Source organism: Pagrus major, chromosome 4 (genome assembly GCF_040436345.1).
Source record: "Pagrus major chromosome 4, Pma_NU_1.0".
Classification (NCBI taxonomy): Eukaryota; Metazoa; Chordata; class Actinopteri; order Spariformes; family Sparidae; genus Pagrus; species Pagrus major.
In genome coordinates, this window is record NC_133218.1 from 37619961 (window position 1) to 37639756 (window position 19796).

A 19796-nucleotide genomic window follows, 5' to 3' on the forward strand; every position below is an offset into this window, starting at 1 on the left:
GCTGCTGGCCTGACTTGACTTGGTTTTCATTCAGGGTTCAGGTGGCTGTTAGTAGCCAGTTATTTATTGTCATGGATTTTCAGGCTGTTAACGATTTTGCTTGGCATGTACCGCTGATTCCTTTAAAAATGTAAACAGGATGACTAATAGATCTAAAAGAGGTAGGGGAAGCTGCCATTCATTCCTGAATGATGATGAAGCCCATCTGACATCACAGTGACCCGCATGGAGGTGGTCGGCCGCCCTTTGAACAGACTCTGGGGATGGTCCATTTTAAGGGCGATTCGGGGCATTTAAACTGGTCATTGGAAGCACAAATCAACGTGGTTTCTGCCACGTTGATTCGCCTCGGCCAACAGAAGAGCCGTATGAGTGAAAGACTGACAGCTTCCCAGTCTTTGAAGTGATGTTATTCTCACTTCACATATGAACTAACAAGACAAAGACTGCAGCCTACTCTGACGAGCTAACACATTTCAATTCCCTCAAACTCAGTGAGTGGAATAGCAGCTTTTCAGAATCAAACCAACACTGATGGTTCTATTTCTTGATTTTATTGCATGGGAGAATATGAAACAACTTCAGTGCAGCAATCATCAAAGAGGCTCGGTGGCTAATACAGTCCACCTGTCTCCCACAGAGTCTAAAGAGATCCACCTGGTGTGACATTTGCAGCCAGCTAGAGAGAGAGAGAGCGAGAGAGAGAGAGAGAGAGAGTGTGTGTGTGTGTGTGTGTGTGTGTGTGTGTGTGTGTGTGTGTGTGTGTGTGTGTGTGTGTGTGTGTGTGTGTGTGTGTGTGTGTGTGTGTGAAATGAGATGCACTGATCGACACTTCATCTGTCATATCCTTCATTCACTTATCTGTTTGACCCATCTGTTCCCTTCAGGACTGAGAAAAAGGCTGTTACAGTGACGTCTGAAGGTCAACAATTTCCTTATTATCAGGCGTGGGACCAATTGTCTCTTTTCCTCCTTGTATTCACTCCCTCATCCTTCTTTCACCCATCATCCCTCACTGGGAGGTGACATTTGAAAAGGAGGTGGCAGGAGGCTCCACCCTGTACCGGTTTTTGAGTCACCGTATGTTGTGATTAACCTGTGCCTGTGTGTGTGTACTATGCACTGCTATACACACAGACTGCTGGATGGTTTTCTTTTACTCTGAAACACTGTTTTGGAAAGACGGGGGAATGTTTGACAAGTGCCCTGGTGCCTGTTTGACAATCTCCTAAATCAATTAGTTTGCACAGCACATAACCAAGCCAGAGCTGTATGCTTATTGACATGGATAATTGGCATTTAGAAGTGGGTCACATGCTTCCTGATAAAGAATATTACTCTATGCTTAGGGAAACAAGAAGGTTAAGATTTAAAAGTACTGATTACTCTAATACTGCATATAGTCTACAATTAAATGCACGTTAATAATGCAAAAAAATGATGTCTGATCAAATAATTTTACATTTTTGACATTCATTTAAAGGCTTTTTGAAATTTCATTCACAGTGCTGTCACCTGTGTGAGTTCATATTATTACCTCATTAATATTGTAAATATTATAAAATTCTGACTTTGAATTTCTTCTCCTTAACTACATATTGCCCTTTTAAATATTTATGCACAACTACTCATTTTTAAGGAGTCCTCGTCAAAGCCCCTTCACGCGGCACTAATGACACTCTGACAATGTGTTGAACCCAGCAAGACCGTCTGTGTCACTGTGTCACCTAAATTTGTCACTGTTACATTGCAGCCCTTCAACTTTTAATTATACTCTACATCATACATAATCACCTTTCCCTCCTCCTGTCAAACCCTAATGTATTAGAAAATCTGTGTCACTCACACATTACAGTCACTCAGAATGCTTAAAAGGGCCGTGGTATCTAAAATAGAGCTGGAATGACTCAATCAGCAGCTATCCATCACTTTATCTCCCCTCCCAAACGCACAGACAGGCACAAACACACACTTTGCTGCTGGCTATTTTCGAGTAAATATCCCTGGCCTGCAGCTATAGCAGTAAAATATGTGGTTATTAAGGTGAGGAGAAGCTTTGAAGAGAACAAAATGGAACTATCATTTATCCAGACATGAGGTGTTAGGCTAGGCAAGGTTACTATTTTTAGCATATAAATCACCACCCTGATTCCTCTTGGCCTTTCACTAAGCTGCTGAGTGCTGAGAGGGAGGGCAGGTTGCCACCACAGCTCACAGGGGGTTTTCCTTGCCGTGTGGTATCTGTTAACACATCTGTCTGCTACCAGCACAAGAGATAATCGCTGACACTTTCAACAGTTGTCAGGAACCAAGTTGCCTTTTTGACTGACTTTGTATAAATTAATGCCATCTATCACAGTGGTGTTAAAGTGGTACCATGGCCTTTGGTGCTCCAGACAGATTTACAATAATAATTAAGTCAGTTGAGCGACTCTTCACTGGTTCAGGAGCTTCTTTATTAAACATTCAGCATGAGACAGACAAAGCCTGACAAAAAATGTTGTGTCATTAAAGTTTTAGGACTCATCGTGCTGAATTTTTTATTTGTTTCTGTCTTTTATTGAAGTTCTAGAGGATGTTTTGTTCTCTGTGAAGTCCTCTGTTCATTTATCCCTCAAAGATAATTTTTTAGGCTGCCTGACCCCACCGTACTTATTTTGTTTGTCCTACCCTTTCTAGCAGTCAGACTGAAGTGCTTGACATCATTTGATTCAGGAGAACCTTAAGTTTCTGTCCAGCTCATTTAAAGTCCCAATTTTACATTTGTTTTGTCTGCGAATGGATAAATTCAGCAGAACATTTTTTTAGAAAACACCAGGCAAAAAAAAGCTTAACAATAATGCGATGCTCTGACAGTTGTTGTATATATTGACAATTTAGAGAAAAAACACATCATGAGACAAACTGAACTCAGTTTGCAATTCCTTGACCTTAGAGCCTTTTGAACAAACTCACCTGCTTGCCTTTTCACAGCTGGATCAGACTGAGCTCTCAGCTAATACAGGAGCCACACACATAGACTCAGCAGAGATGTATTCATTAGCATGGCCAGGCGCATATGCTGCTGAGTGACATCCACAAGGTCAAGAGAGAACGAGAGGGTCTGTCACAGCTGTCACATCGGCTTGAAGATGACTGCACTGTTTACTCTCCCCTATGCCAAACTTTTCTCCGGCACGGACACAGGTAGAGAAAAAAAAGCTAAATGAAAATCTGAGAAAAAAAAAAAGAAAGAAAAGGCAGACCTGCTGGTTCATTTGGTCATGTTGCAAATGCCAAAAGCCAGAATAAATTGGCTTATCAGACGCAGGCCATCTGTCAGGTGCTTAATAATTAAAAGAACTTCACAAGATGTGTTTCAAAAAGTTATCTAATAGCCAAAGTCTTGGCAGAGTCTTTCTTCACCGTAATGAGCCAGCTGACAGGGGCAGTGGCTTGGCTGTTCAACTCTGCTTTCTGTGGTCTTAACTCTGGTATGGATTGCAGAAAACTGAATAAAATGTAGCTTTTGTTCGTGCAATCATTTTAGTGTCTGCAGTTGGGGATTTTATTATGGATAGGAAGAATAGAAACTTTGGCTTCTAAAGCCTTGTTATTTAGCACAGCAAAGTATGAAGACGCTCAGGAATTCAGCAAATATACAGCAGTGCCAAGTGTAAAAGGTGGTGAAAAGAGTTTCAAAAGTGGAGAGAGAGGAAGAAGCAAAGATCACATGTATGTTTGATATAGATCAGTATCAGGTGCTACAAGTCAGGGAACACTAACCTTATCTGACAAACAGAAAACGTGAATAACATACAGTAGGCCAACTCACACCTCTGCCTGTAAAAGGAAGTCAGAATCAGGTCTGACAAAAAAAAAACATCTGAAATTGTACATTATACATCATATACATCTTCTTCTGGGTATCTTTGTATTTTATTACTCTTATTGTTGCTCATATTCTTGTTTTTTCTTAAACTATTTGTATCTTTATATCTTGTGTTTCGTTGTAAAATGGCATTAACAGTGAACAGCAATGGAAGAATTTCATTGTGCAGGAAAATGTATTTTTAACCTTATATTTTGTTTGGAAATAAAGACTTCAGATCTTCCTGCATAAACAAAAGATAAATAAATGATGGTAACCTCATCTCCATGTTGTTTTTTAGTTTGGAAACAATATCATTTTCACATCTGATTTAACCCAACAAAGAACATTCACCATAATCAACTTATTGTGATTTATTGCGATCTGCAATTAAAGCTTTTATTGACCTATTCCTCGCATAATTGGCAATAAAAGCTTTGACTTTGACCATTCAAGTACATTTTTATTTCAGATGCTGTGATGGCCAAAACTGACATTTAATTTCTCACTAACAGTTATTTAAATATATAATGGCATAAGGAACTCAAGAAAATAACGACGTTTATATAATAAATAACGGTCTGATTGAGTTTCAGTATTCTTTCAAATCATGCTGTAAACAAGTGGAGACCAGGCCTGAATCTAAGCTCAAATCTAATAAACTTGATTATGTACATAACTAATTTCTACAGTAATCAGTTGAATCACAAATCAACATTGATAATTTACTTTATTCACAGTGGTTTCTAAAGTAAGGGACTGAATTACCTCAAATACCTTTAGCACATGGCTGCTTCTGCACAGCTTACTGCCAAATGATAACTTTCCAGTTTCTAACCAACTGCTGTTTGCTTGGTAAGTACTGAGTAAATATTTAGCCCTTGCTTGTCGCAATGCAGGTAAACCTCTAGTCATTTACCTGTGATGAATACCAAACACAAGTACAAAGAAGTCTCTTGGGATACAGAAGGAGAATGCGAGAGGCAGGCTGACCTATCTGCAACTTGTATCGTTCTATTTCTGGGGTTGAGCTTCAGACCTACTGCTGGTTCAGCTTCAGGCATGATTGTTACATGCAAGGTCGAGTTTGGACTTCAGAGCCTCTCGGGCTTCTATCTCAAGTGTTTTTGTATGCACTGACATGCAGGACAGTTATAGCACATCTGCCTGACAGGATCTTAAAAATATATTCCTTTGTGGCACCATATAGGGTGTTTTGGGAGATGGTCATGCAAAAATGTAAACACAAATGGTTAAAAGGCTCAAAACTGATGTCACATGTTGTGGGGATGGATAGGTTATGGAGCGTGCTGGCAGGCAGTGGTGAAGACAAACTCTTCTCCTGCAGGAACTCTGACATCAAGATGTTTCAGGGTCAAGAGCAGTTCCATCGCTCCCGTGCGCTGGTCATTTGTAATACTTAGCATGGTTGGAGCAAGACTGGCTACCAGATACTTGCTGTAAACAACCCTTCAGTGGGATCGGTGGAATGTGTGTGTGTGTGTGTGTGTGTGTGTGTGTGTGTGTGTGTGTGTGTGTGTGTGTGTGTGTGTGTGTGTGTGTGAGAGAGAGAGAGAGAGAGAGAGAGAGAGAGAGAGAGAGAGAGAGAGAGAGAGGGCAGGAACTGTGATTAGCTGTGGTTGCCATCATACTGACTGTTTACTCTTAAGAAGCCCAGTGCTTCCTAGGTGCTTGAGTACACAGTACATCAACCTTCCTTACTACTTGAGTGTGGTTAAAGATTTCTTGACTTACAGTAAGACAATCCCCAGTGGCTGTCAAGTTGCTTCTTTAAGTTCTATATTACAATAACTGCAATGAAAGAGTTCCTCGAGGCAGGGAAACATCAGGGGGAGAACAATGCAGCACTGTGCGGTGCCTTGTTGTTCAAACTGCAATAAAACTGTCAAACAGGGCATTGTGTGTCTCAGTCCCAGTCCAGTATCCTCTGAACCCACTGTGCAGTATTCAAACATGTACTCAACTGGAAACAGATCCACTTCCCCTTTTTCGACCAAGACAGTTCAGGTGCTGGTTCAAAACCAGTGCCCAGTCTGGAACCAGTTCTTTGTGTTTCAATAGCCAAAGAACTGGCACTCAACCAGGAAAACTGGTTCCAGAGTGGCATCAACACTTTGCTGGTCTAGAACAAAGCATGGCTTATGTCAGGGGCTGGGGGGAGGGTTATCTTAACCAAGGACCAACCAAAAACGCTTATGACCACATCTTTTAAAAACCAGAGCAAGTGTGGCGTGTTCTGACTAATCCATGGGAGAATAAACAAAAGATTTTCATTATGGATGCCAAATCAAAGCAACAGTGGTAGAGGAGCAGTCATGTTTGGATGCCAATGTAGGCATGGAAAGCCAGGAACACACTCGTAAAGAGTTGATGTAGTCCACCATAGTTGTTCCTAGTATTTTTGGGAAATGGAGACGTATACAGTGACTGAATGATCTGACTCTATGCTGGCTCTCATGCCCGTGGAAAAGCAAACCGGTTCTGAAAAGGTTTGCCGGTGAAACCAACTCCGAACCAGCACTAGCACCAGCCCAGAACCAGTACTCGGGTCGCGTTGGTTGAAAGGGGAAAGCTGTGGTTGCAACGCATTTTAAAGAGAAACTATACTTTTGGCTCTTCTTTGGCTGATATGTCCTGATTGTCAGTGTGAACAGACAGCTCTACAAAGATTCTCTGTGAGTCTGGCAGGTTTGAAACAGGCAAATGACCCTGTTGCAGAGCCACCAGAGAGGGGTTCGGAAAAGGCTCTCACACAGACAATGAACTCCCCAGTCCATCCTTTCATTGAACACAAAAGTTTTACTCAGTGGAAAGGTCACAGTGGAAAGACAGTTTTGTTCAGTCCATATCTTCAGATCTTTACACTATTCATACATCAGCCACAAGGATACCTTAGCCTCACACTTATCTGTAAAAAAGAAAATGAATAATTTCAGCTGAGATAACCAGGTTTTTAATATATTTTTTTAGCTTCTGAAGATGTCTTCTCCTGCAGACCTATACCTGCTGATGTATACTAAAGCTTGACAAAGGCCAAGGATCAGACATTATATTATCTCTTTGATCGCCTGACTAGGCTTCCTGTTAAGCTAGTCGGCAGTCAAAGCCAGAGCCTCCAGATAAAGGTTATCTCTCCAAAAAGTGTGAAAATGAAAGGTGGTTGATGAGGCAGGTGGTGACACTGGTGATTTCAAACTTGCCTTTAAAGAAGAACGACAAACAGGATCTTGTTTGAGTGATTCTTGCCACGGACATTAGAGGCTTAGTGTAACATATGCCTTTCATAAATCCATCCATGTAAGCCACATACGGCTGTAAGTAGGAAACATTATGTATTTATAGCTATAGATTTACAGTGTCTTTGTAATTTAGCAACTAAAAATAGATTAATAGAGCGTGTACATCATCTTAATAAGTAATAATAATAATATAATAATAATAATAATATAATAATAATTCAGTAATTGCTGACTGTTTTTGTGTGTTTATCTGCATGTATGTGTATGTGTGCTGTGCAGGAAATAGAGTGTGTGATCAAATCGTTTTTCTAGAACTGCCTCGGTGATGAAATGGTCAAGCAGATGACAACACAGGAGCATTTCTCATTACAAGTTTAGTCGAGGTCACAAATGTTGAACACTGCAACAATGGTAATTCAATGCTTTTTCTCCAATGGGAAACGATTCACCAGGAAATGATTCAGCAGCTCCCAGTGCACCCACCCATCCTCTGTCCTCTACCACATACAACACACACACACACACACACACACACACACACACACACACTTGTAAGCACTTACATCCTTCTGCAGTGTCTCCCCACAGCATAGCCTTCATCATACCACATTTTAGACAGGCACGTCACAGACCATTAGGAAGAGAGACTGAAGATCTGTTAGTGTTCATTAGGATCCACAAGCATATAAATACCATCAGTAGGCAGCCCAGAAGACTCTCTATCCAACTATAAGTCAACACTGATCAGTGGATACAATGGCATGTTTCTGAAGAGAAAAGTGACAAAAAATGATTTCTTATTTTGTAAAAGGATCTATTTTTCTTATAATCTATGTAACAATTCATTTCACAATTTTTATATCAATTAAAAAAGTACAAAAGATATCAAAAAGAAAACTGCAGTTTTGGCCCAATGTGAATCGACCAAAACTAAAACCCAAAAGCCATTTGAAGATGTGATGATAAAAGGGAAAATAGGCTTCAAATAAGTCTGAGATTTCATTTTCAGTTATAAAAAAAAAAATCATCCCATATTGTGAAAGCAGCAGACACAGAGAGTGTGCAATTTCTTGTCCATTAACAGCCTTACTGGGTAAATTAGTTTATATCAATGGTACAGATATCAATGTGTGAAAACGATCAATTAAGACACTTAAAAAGACACTGAGTGATTTTAATGACAAACATTATCTTTGGACATGACACAATAATTCATAAATGTCAGGTAACAGTTTGCTTTGTTTGTGAGTCCAGAGCATGCACTCTGATATTAATCTGTCATCATATTAATGGTGTGTAAAATGTCCTGCCTGTAAACGCTGTCACATCCCAACTCTGACTGTATGTCAAAGTCTTACTGCCTCTGGACCAGGAAGAATCTTTCAAATAAGTGTTGCATCAAGTATTGCACTTACTGGTACATATAAAAGAAGAGAAGCGGTTATATTAGTGGAGGTAGCTTGTTTCATCAAGATCAAACTGCACTAGGGCTGAGCATATTACTGGTAAGATTATTTGGATTGGGTGGTAATATGCTGAGACGATGTGTTGAATAAAACTGTGTCAATACAGCAAAAGACAGTTTTGCCTGTTATTAATGTTGTGAAACGGTCAGCTCAGTTTCCAGGATATAATGTTAGCAGTTAACATTTCTGCAAACCACAGATACGTCTAAGGTTGACATGTGTACCAAACGTGGCATATCACGTTCATATTATTACTTAAAAGCCACCTTTCACATCAGGAAGCGGAGCGGATGGTGGTGACGTTATAACAAGCCAAGGAGGCTGCCAAATGGCTAACGACAGTTTGAGCTACACCAGTGGATATTTTTAAGGACGCCTGGGGATATTTCCAGCTGTTTTTGTGGCAACCAAAACAGGCATTTTAAGCCAAACCAAGGTGTTTTCCTAACCCTAACCAAGTGTTTTTTGTGTGTGAACATAACCAGAGAATTAGCACTGCATTGTGACAACAGAGAAATAGAAAATTCAACCTAAACAAACGTGAAGTTGGAACGTAAAGAAACGTTTTAACTTATCTCTGGCTTTGCAGAAATGTACTAAACTAACATTTACTCTGACGATTGGGTTGAAGATGGTTATTTGGTCACAAAAACTACTTGGTTAGGTTTAGGAAAAGGTCATGCTTTGAGTTTAAGTAACTATGTCAGTCAGTTACGTAAAGATATTTATATATGTTAACTTACTTACGTACTGTAACATGACTTAAAACCGAATCAATACCAGCAGTAAGCACTTACTGTACATGCCCGGACAATGCTAATAGCAATGTGACTTCTACAGAACACAGGAGAGTATTTGAACTGAATTATCTGTTGACATCAGCTGTGTCTTAGCAGCAGTGGCCTCATAATCACATGAGGATAAAAGTACCATTGTGAAGTAATGTAATTAGAAATCGATTTCTTCCGGTATCTTAGGGAACACAGTCACACATTCAACCTGCTTTACAACAACAGCAACCAGAACTCACTTGCTTACTTTCATTCCCACGTGTCTTCTGCCAAGACTTATGTGCAAAGTTAAAGCTCTTTTTGTCTGAAATAATAGTCACGGTGTTTCAGGTTAAAACAACCACTAAATCATCATGCAGATTCACGAGAGCAACAACCCAACTTTTACACTGTTTTTATGCAGTGTCTGCAGTGCATAAATATCTGTGCGGAGACAGTTCAAGAGACCTGTTAAGTTCCATAGCCCGACTCTATAAACACTTCCCAGACAGATTAATAACTCCGCAAGTTCTTATTTTTGTCTCTCACAGAGCATGGGAACTCAATACAACATCTATTCTCATCTGCCTGTGGCTGACTCAGCATCCACCGACAGAAGCTTAACGTTTAAATCAAAGTAAATCTGTATTGTGGCTTGTATGATATTATCTACACATATCATCAAGATGGTTTAGAGAATGCCTCTGTGAGCCCGCACATTTGTTTATGTTAGCTTGTGTCCCCTCAAGAGACTCAATTCCTTCAGGGTCTGAGATGAGAAAGTTTATGAGCTCCTTTCAGACTGCAAGGCCATAAGCGACAAACATTCAACACGGTCAACATTTTGAGGAAATGTACCGGGACTTCATTAAAATTTATCACCAGCTACATTTGTCTCCGCACAGAAGAAAAAGGTCCATTCTGGGAGGATGATTTCTCATGAATTAGTGATTCCCCAAATTGTTATAGACGCAGTTTGCCTTCTTGGCTAAAAACAATAATCACTTACCATAGATTAAAGTAATTTGTGCTAATAAAAGAAGATACCCTGAGCCCAAACAAAATGACCACCCGTCAAATCTAGTTTCAGTGCGTCTACAGTAATCATCAGGAGGACTTTTGAAACCGTGTGGGGTGCAGCAGCACATTACAGCAGACAGGCCGTAAAAATCAAATCCTGCACAGGGCCTGACATTCAAGCAATGCTTCATGTTATCTTAACTGCTTCTGTTATCTGGGAATTTTGTCTCGTTTCCATTTCCCTCTCCTCCTACTTCTTCTCTAAACTCTTCCCCTCATCAGCAGATAGCTCACATTTTTTAAAGGTCCCATATCATGCTCAGTTTCACGTTCATACTTTTATTTTGGGTGTCTACCAGAAAATCTTAAAATGCTTTGATGTTCAAAAAATACATTATTTTTCCTCACACTGTCTATTGCTGCAGCAACTCTATTCACCCTCTGTCTGAATGCACTAGTGCCTGTCTTTTTAAGCCCCCCATCTCAAATGCACAGTTTGCTCTGATTGGTCACTCTCACAGGCCTGAGCAGGCACCACCCACTGTGTTTCTGCATCAGCTCTTCCGGTGTTTTTACTGAGGAGGCCATGCTGGTGGCGTGGCTGGAGGCTTGGACTGTACAGTTGTGACATCACAACATTACAGAAGTCCTGATGGCTCGTCTGAAGGCACAGTTTCTGAATACCAGCTGAATGCATTTCTCCATAAACTGAGAGTTTTGATACTTTCACAGGTCACCTAGACCTGCTTTACAATCATAAAAGAAATGGACATCTCACGTTCTGCAGTATGGGACCTTTAACTTGAAGGATGTTCACCCTTATTCTTGATTTCCCATCCATCATGCACTCTGAGCAACTGGTGTTGATGCAGATATCAGATGACAAAGCTTTACACACTGTGAGCATGTGAGGAGGACATCACAGCAGCATTTCCAAACACATCATCAACTGGGCAGCTCCTCTTCGATAATGAATACAGCTTGGTGAAAGAGGCCAAACTTCATTAGACATACTATATGAGTAGAGTACATTCTCTTTTTCCCTGTAGGATGACATGAGTATCTGTGATGTGTCTCCTCTCATGTGCACATTCTGCGGCCTGCAGCTCGAGCTACCAGCCATGAAGATAATCCAGTCAGGCACTTCTTACAGTGTGATTTTTATGTGCACATCTTATGTGTTTTCAGGCATGTTGTGTGTACAATGATCTCATTTTGCTAAAACAGTGTAGCCTCACAGGGCTCCGCAGGACATGTCAGCACTCACACACCAAAATAAAATCAGTGCACTAAGCACAAATATGCAGCATCGAGTTTCTTTGTGACCATGTTTCCTTGGTAGCAGCGTTTGTGCCGAGGCTTCCACAGGGGCGTGTGCAGAAAGCATGTGCTGGGATTCGACACAGTAAGGGGTGGGAGGCTGACTCATGCAGACACTGATACAAGGGCCATTACGTCACACAGGCATAACCAGGAAGATTTATATTCGGGCAAGCAGACTTTGAATCCTGCTACGTGAGAAAAGGTGTAGACAATCACAAAATATTTGGGTGAATTTCTTGAATCTTGAAATAACAATAATTACCTGCATTTATATATTTAGAAAAATGCAGAAAACTATTACTACATGGATATCAGGGCACCTTTTTCTGATCAAAACAGGTAAGAGCAACAAGTTTGCAGCATGGTCTTCAAAGGCATTGATTTACCTTAGGTCAAACAAAGACCAGAACCCAAAACTCTATTATAGAAAAAAAGAAAAAAGGTATAAAAAGATTTCTTTTAGAAGTCTAAATGTTCCTTCAACTGGCACTGAGTTTTCTGCCTGTTAAAAGGCAGTTTTTTCTCATAACTGTTGCCAAGTGCTTGCTTCGTGGGGGAAGGCTTGCTCTCTGTAAATTAAAGAGTATGGTCTAGATGTTCTGCTTTAGTAAAAAGTGTCATGAGATAACTGTTGTGAATTGACACTACATAAATAAAACTGGCTTGACATTGACTTGGCTGGCTGAAAGATGAACACCATGAAAAGGTGTTTAGACAAAACGTCTGGCCCATACAGGCCTGCCTAAGAGAGAGGGCCAACACCCTCACTAGAAGGAAATGGACTAAAAATACAGATGAAAGGCTCCATTGCCTGTGACAACCCAAGATGCCTGTGGCACTGATGATGTAATTTAGCTCCACTCCAGTTTAATCTCGTTTCCAATTGCCAAGCAGCGTCCTTGTCATGAGACGGTGTGTGTCCCAAGCCTCGCCACCAGAACACCTTATTTTCCCAGAGCTGCTGGAGTCTGCCAAAACCATCTCCTCCGGTGTGATTTACCCTTTTAAATATTAGATCACTCCTGCCGACGGCATTCCTCATTAATATTACAAATGAGATTTCTCTCAGGTTAACTGTTTACACCTTATGACTGCATAACTTTAACTGAGAGATTTAGAGGCTGTGTTTTTGACACCATTTTACTGGTGAATATTGTGAAGAACATCCTTACATACAGTATATCGTCATTCAAAATGGCACTGGAGTATTTTCTGTGTGTATATCTGTGTCTGAGCTCTGCCAGGCTGCCATGTCACCCTCTGGTCAGTTCTGTCTGTTTCCGAACAGAGGAGACAGAAAGGGCACTGTGCTGCTGCTTAACTCTGTTACTCTGTCAATGCTATCGGAACAGCCCTGAGGGGCAAGGGGTGATTGTTTGAATATACGTGAGTGAGTGAGTGTGTGTGTGTCCATGTGTGCAAGCAGAGGGGAAATCAGTGCAAAAAGACTTGCAGATTGCCCCGGGTCATATGTGCTACACCGGTTAAGTGGACATCAATGATGCAGCAGCCACACACCCACGTAAACGCAAGCACATCAAACCTCTCAGTTTCATCTGCTGAGTCCCTGTAGTGAAACGGGAAGCTCTTGCATTATTGATGGTCTTGTCCTGTAAAGCACTGAACTTACTCGACCTGCTGGTAATGTTACACCCGGCAGTCAAACGAAAACATTTTGTTAAATTAAGTGCTTTAATCAGGCTAATTGGTACTAGCATGGAGTGTGCTTACAAGCGATACTATTACAGATTACTGCAAATCACCAGCTTAAGGCCAAATTTCCATTTTGCGGTGGTTACAGGTTTAAACTAATGTAATTTCATAGCAATTTCTGTTAAACAGATTATTCGTCTGAAGACCTTTAGCCATTTCGATTGCATTGAAAAATATAGCGTTCTGTTGCCTTGAGGCATGCAGCAGAAACCAAACTAATCTGAAAAGTGTTCAAATGCAGCTACATCAAAGGATACCTAACTATTAATATGGTTCTGCATACTAGAGCTGCAAGGATTAATCAATACTTTTCAACAATAAAATTAATACCCAACTATTTTGATAATCGCTAAAACGTTTTGAGTCATTTTCTTTTCAAGAAAAAAACAGTCAAAGTTCTCTGCTTCCAGCTTCTTAAATGTGAATATCTTCTGGTTTCCACACTCCTCTACGACACTAAACTGAATATCTTAGGGATTTTATAGAGCAAATGTATTGTCACACATGACAATACTTGTTAGTTGCAGCCCTAAACAATGATGTACATTTCACAGAATCTAGTGGTTTGACCAGACAGATATCTGCTCCAATCCCTGTGAAACTGGGAGACAAATCAAGTGTTAGTTCTCTCCTCAAAAGCTGGCACCCTCACACCGAATCTCAAAATGCACCACTGAATATGCACACTGTGGCACAACTGCTAGTGATTCTCATGTGTGAGTATGTGCAGCCTTTATCCGCCCTTGAAACAGCGCCCTGAGGCTGTTGCTGTGAGGAGAATGTATTCATGGTAATCCTGCCCCGTCAAACCAAGGCTAGCTGCTCGTGATGAGTTTGCTACTGAAAAGATCTGGTGGCTCTGTTTCATCCGGGGGGGAGTTATAAAACACAGACATGAGTCATAAAATGCAGGTAGCCTGGATACTGCAGATCTTCAGGATATTTGTTGGCCATGGGAGTTATTGCCTTCCTGGATTGCACGCCTGGGAGGCAGCAAGCCATGTAATATGTGTGGTTGCCCCTGGCAACAGTACTATTAAGTGCACAGAAATGTATATTAAACTGGAGCATCAAATATTTTAGTACGGCACGAGATAAAATGTCTTAAAGACGGAGACAGGGTTGGCGGTGGCCATGCTGTGACATAAATTGCAGATTTCTAAAGAACTATACAGAGTCTCAGCGTGAACAAAAGGCTGAGAATAATTGAACACTTTGGTGCTCGAAGTGATTTATGCTCTACTAGGAATGGATTTCTAGTTTTGTGAAGCACTGTTTGTGTATGAGATACAGTATGTAGCACATTATCCTTGCATAAAGTCCGGCAATGACAAACAGCATTAAAGTAAAAAGCCACATAATATCTGCTTAACCACAGCAAAAATGTATCAGCACACTAGCTTTGGGTTACAAGAGTTCTCACAGGAAACAGATGTTGAGCTCATTTATATTACTTTACAGCAACATTAAGTAAGAAAATAACCTCAACTGGGAGATGGTAGAACTTTGCAGTTTTTAATTAAACATTTTAATGTGTCCAACAGGAATAAATAATGTAGATTAAATACGTGTACTCCTGTTCTGAGCAACGGGGATAACTACAACACACAGATGTCAAAGGTCATTAAAGTTCAACTGTCCTGCTAACGATGAACCTGAAGTCCCTTCACAACTCTGAACCTCAGTGCCTGCTCAAATCAAGAATCCCCCGGCCGGCTCAGACTATTTTCTGCTGTTATGGCTTCCGTGACATCCGCGGCGTGCTCTATTTAAAGAGTCTGGGTTGATGATCTTGAATGACACACTGACATATCTCCAGTTACAGAGGCCGGGCTGAGCTGCTGCAACACCGAGAGGCTACGCATCCCCAGCAGGCAAGGAGGCATGTAAATGGAGTTTCACACTTACCGAGTAGGTAAGCAGTGGTTGATGGCATATAGGTGGTACTAGTAGCCGAGGAAAAAGTGAATGTGAGCATCTCAAATTATTTTGATAGTCCAATAAAAGAAATCCTTTAAATTGCATTTTATGGTTTTAAAGGAGACATGTGCTCAATTTCAGGTTCATGATATCATTTTGGGTTACTACTAGAATATGTTTACATGCTTTAATGCTCAAAAAACACCTCAGTGTTTGCATACTGTCCAGTGCTGCAGCACTGTATTCCCCCGCTGTCTGAAACACTCTAGCTAACACTATTAGCTCCTGTCTCTTTAAGGCCCAGCCTGCTCTGATTGGTCAGCTCACACACGCCTGAACCATCCATGCTAACAACAACAGAGAAGCTGTTCTGAATCAATTACTATGGGCCAAACTAGCTGCTAGGCAGAAATTATGCAATTGTGTGATATCGCGACGTAGTGTGATGTCACAAAGCCTGTTTCACAAAGTCTCTTCTGTTGGTGTGGACTTTTTAACTTTCAAGATCTTTTACATGTGCAAGAACCTATATAAAACACGAAAGGAAAGGAAAAAACAAAAAGCATAATAGGTCTCCCTCAACAGAAAACTACATTACTGTTAAAGCCCCCTTTTTTGTATAAATGACCCAGAAAACTACACTGACAATCCATGAAATAATACCAAGAGGCTAATTCAAATGAGCATTTGTGCTCGGAAAACTGGGAGTACTGTTAAAATTATTTTTCTTTTTAGTGTTTTCATTAATTCAGACAGTTGCAGGCAGCCAGCTGTTGAGACCATGTGTATCTCTCAGTCTGGCCATGACAGATGCAGGTGTGTTGGTTTTGGCCACCACTCCTACACTTCCCATCTGTTTCTGGGCCAGAGCAGGTAATGGCACAGTAATCCACCAATCGGCTTTTGTGTGAACCGAGTCCTCCTGGATAAATTGAAATTATAATTAAGAGATACAGATTGGTCTCCATGACTCTTCTGAGGATAAAGGTCACTGTCAGTATGTTATGAAGTCACAGCCTAGAGTAGAAGATATTGTTTTTGATAACATTATTAAAAGGGAGAGAATCATCTCATGTCCAGTTCTTCTCAGAAACAGTGACTCAACTAAGTGGAATATTTAAATCACTTCTCCTAAAGGTGTCACATAGTAACTCGACTGGAACATTAAAGCTGAATGAATTGAATTAGCCACCTGCTGCTGCTGTGATTCAATCATAAGTCGACTGAACAGTCACAGTCGACTGGGGTGACACACAGCAAAGGACTGCAGGTCGGACTCGAACCTTGGGCCACTGCAGCGAGGACATGTGACGCCTGCTCTACCAGCTGAGCTAGTGGGCGCTCCATATATTTTTCTTTTTTTATATGTGAGTCAATTTGCTGCTGTCAATAGTTAGCTTGTTATCAACATCCCGATAAAGAGGGCTGATCATATCACTTCAACCATCTACACATTGTTCAACCTGAAATTGAGGTAATGTGCACTCTGCAGCTCCAGATGTTTGGAATGTGTGGCAACAGAGCATAATACAAAATGGATACATCGCAGCTAAGCTGTCAACCAGACAAAGTGTGTGAGGAAAAGAGGCAGGCCTTGATGATATATTGGTGACAGTACTGTGTATGCTCTTCAATGACGAGACACACACGTGAGAGGCAACAGCTGGGCTCTGGTTACTTACGTCTGTGTCGGGCCCCTTATCTGCCCCTGGGCAGGAGAACGTGACAAATTCATGGCACCTCTTGTGGACCACAAAACAGCAAACTGCAGGGGAAGAAAAGAGACGAGAGGAGAGTGTTAAGAGAGGGAGATGTGGAGAGAGATTCAGACAGAAAGAAATACACAGACAGATGGAGGAAACAAAAAAGGAGAGAGAGAGCGTGATGGTTGAAATACACTTGATCATTGTTGACAGACAGCAGAAAGAGGCAAGATCTGATAACACTGAGAGGGACTGAAAAACCACTGATGTCTGGGCTGGGCTCCTTGCACCATGTGTCCAGATGGCCGGTCCTGCCTGCAGGCTGACTGCTCTTATTGCACAGTACAGTGCCACCTCCTCACTGACATGACAGCAGCTAAAGCAGACACCACACACACTTTTGCATGCACTCGAAGCACACTCAGACGCAGGCAAACACATCCACAAACTGACACATGTGTATGCACAAACAACACATGCAGGCCTACACGCTGTCAGAGCATTCAGTGTCACTCTCACTGCCAGGTCAATGAGTGCACTGTAGTCTGCAGCCAAGCAAGCAGCCGATGCAAAGTGGAGGAAGGCGCCTGTTACCGGCTCTCAAAAAGAGTCTGACACTAAGACGAGACAGGGTCAGGGGAGGTAGTTATGTGTGCTGGTTGGTATAAACAACTGTATGTGTATAAATAATAAAACTGTACATTCTCACTGTTCTGACTTCACACCACAAATGTGTCTAGATAAGTCTTATTTATGCCCATTCTCCTTTGGATCGAGGAGCACGCCCCTCCCTTTCTTCCTCAGACTTGATGTTTTCAAGGCCGACACTTGCGGCATGAGATGAAAGCATCTGAATTGGCAGTTTTCAATAGTCTTCACTTAGGACTAGACTCCATTAGTGGTTTGTGTTGCATTGGTGATGTGATGCATTTCCAGAGACCTTTTGCCTGATTTTCAGTTTCACTGCAGCTTCAGCAAAGGAGGAAAGCTACACAAAGTGTCTGCCTATCTCATTCCCGTGCATGCATCCACCTACAGATCACCTCTCGTATTTCCACCGCATCCCTAACAAACAGCTTCACCCAAACACAAATAACTGAGTGCTTCAGTCGAGGTGTGATGGACAGAACAGACCATGATGTGATGCGTAAAACATACAGCTGCAATGACCAATCACACACCCTCTGACATAATTTATCCCTGTTATCATCACCACTCAATCAACTGTTCCATTCAGGGATTGTGTATTTACCAGTTAAATAACCATTTATGTCCTCTTTCAGCTGAAAAGACTAAATTACAATTTTGACATGCAAACACAAACTGAGTAATGACAGAGCTGTTATGTGAGCACAGTTATTATTTTTGACTTGTGATCGCTGTTGTTTTGGCATGAGTCAAAACTCCATCCACCATCTGTCCTGTCACAGAGCTGCCTCGCCTAAAACCATGAATAAAGACAGATATTTATGAATGTAACAGCCCATTTGCATAGCTTTTATGTGCAGAGAACATTAAGCTATTTATTAGATTCCAATAAATTGTGGCTCATGAATCCGGTTTATACACCACATTATTGTGCCCGGGTCATAAGTCACAAAGTTTATAATTTCTGTCTTCTCAAAATGCACATTATCACAATGAATCTGGGCCACACACTAAATGATGCTTACATGTCTGCATATGCATATATTACTGTAAATTACATACTGAGCCATTGGTCATGCCGAAATCATTGGTCAATAATAGGCCAACATACGTTCTTTTCATATTAGATCTTCCTTATTTCTTCCCTTTGTGGTCCTAACTACATTTTTCTCTGCCACCTGAACAGCAGCAACATTTGTATCACTGACGCTTGGACAAACAGCAGCTCTGTGTGTGTGTGTGTGTGTGTGTGTGTGTGTGTGTGTGTGTGTGTGTGTGTGTGTGTGTGTGTGTGTGTGTGTGTGTGTGTGTGTGTGTGTTTGTTTGCAGCTGCATTGCTACACAGAAAGACATGTATTGTGCATTCTGCGTACTCCCTCTGTAGTTTCAGTTTCTGATGATGCAGGCCGCAAAAGAAATCAATATTTACTGGTCCGCAGCTGTTAGAAACATCAGTGTTCAGCAGGGAAATGGCATTGTCATGATAAAACATACAAATGTTCTGTAATGCATTCACTTCAGCGTATTTCTGTTCAAAATACTGGAAATACACTGAGTAATGTTGACATGTCCCCAGTGCATAAGCTATTCTTTCAGCTAAAGGTTGTTTGTTATGAAGGAGGCAGACACGCAGGTTAAACAGTGTCACAGACAGTGCTTGGGTCAATACCAGCAGTATTGTTTGGATTTCCGCTTCAGTTGTGTTGGTAAAATGCACCTTTGTTTCCCTCTGCACAAGGCTGTCAAACCATCACCCTCAATAGTACGATATCTGATTGCATAGTGAATATTTTATCACTGTGGTTTGCAAGAGATGTATCTAAACATTTGATGCTTTTGAATAACTTGGCAGGACCAGCTAAGCCCATGCCAGTCATCTACAATTCTCTGTTTTCCTTTGGCGATTAAGTGTTCTTTATCTCCGACACCATGGCTATGGTTGTAAATATTCACACAGAAGCTCCAGTTGGAGTGAAATACATTAGTGTAGTAGTAGCTTGTTGAGATAAACCACTTTCTCAGCCCAGATTTCACAAATGTGGGACTCAGTAACTGTAGCACTGTGCTCGCATGCCAGCTTCTCTACCCATGATGCTAAAATTTCTATATATACTGTACATGTA

At 41.1% G+C, this 19796-nt stretch overlaps 1 protein-coding gene across 1 annotated transcript in view; it reads right to left on the minus strand.

Annotated features, from left to right (window-relative positions):
- LOC140994316 (protein kinase C alpha type-like) overlaps window positions 1-19796 on the minus strand; it is a 103432-nt gene that overhangs the window by 26206 nt on the left and 57430 nt on the right. The window contains exon 3 of the mRNA XM_073463887.1: window positions 17005-17087. Within this exon, the coding sequence (XP_073319988.1) occupies window positions 17005-17087 (83 nt within the window). The remainder of the gene's footprint in view (window positions 1-17004; window positions 17088-19796) is intronic.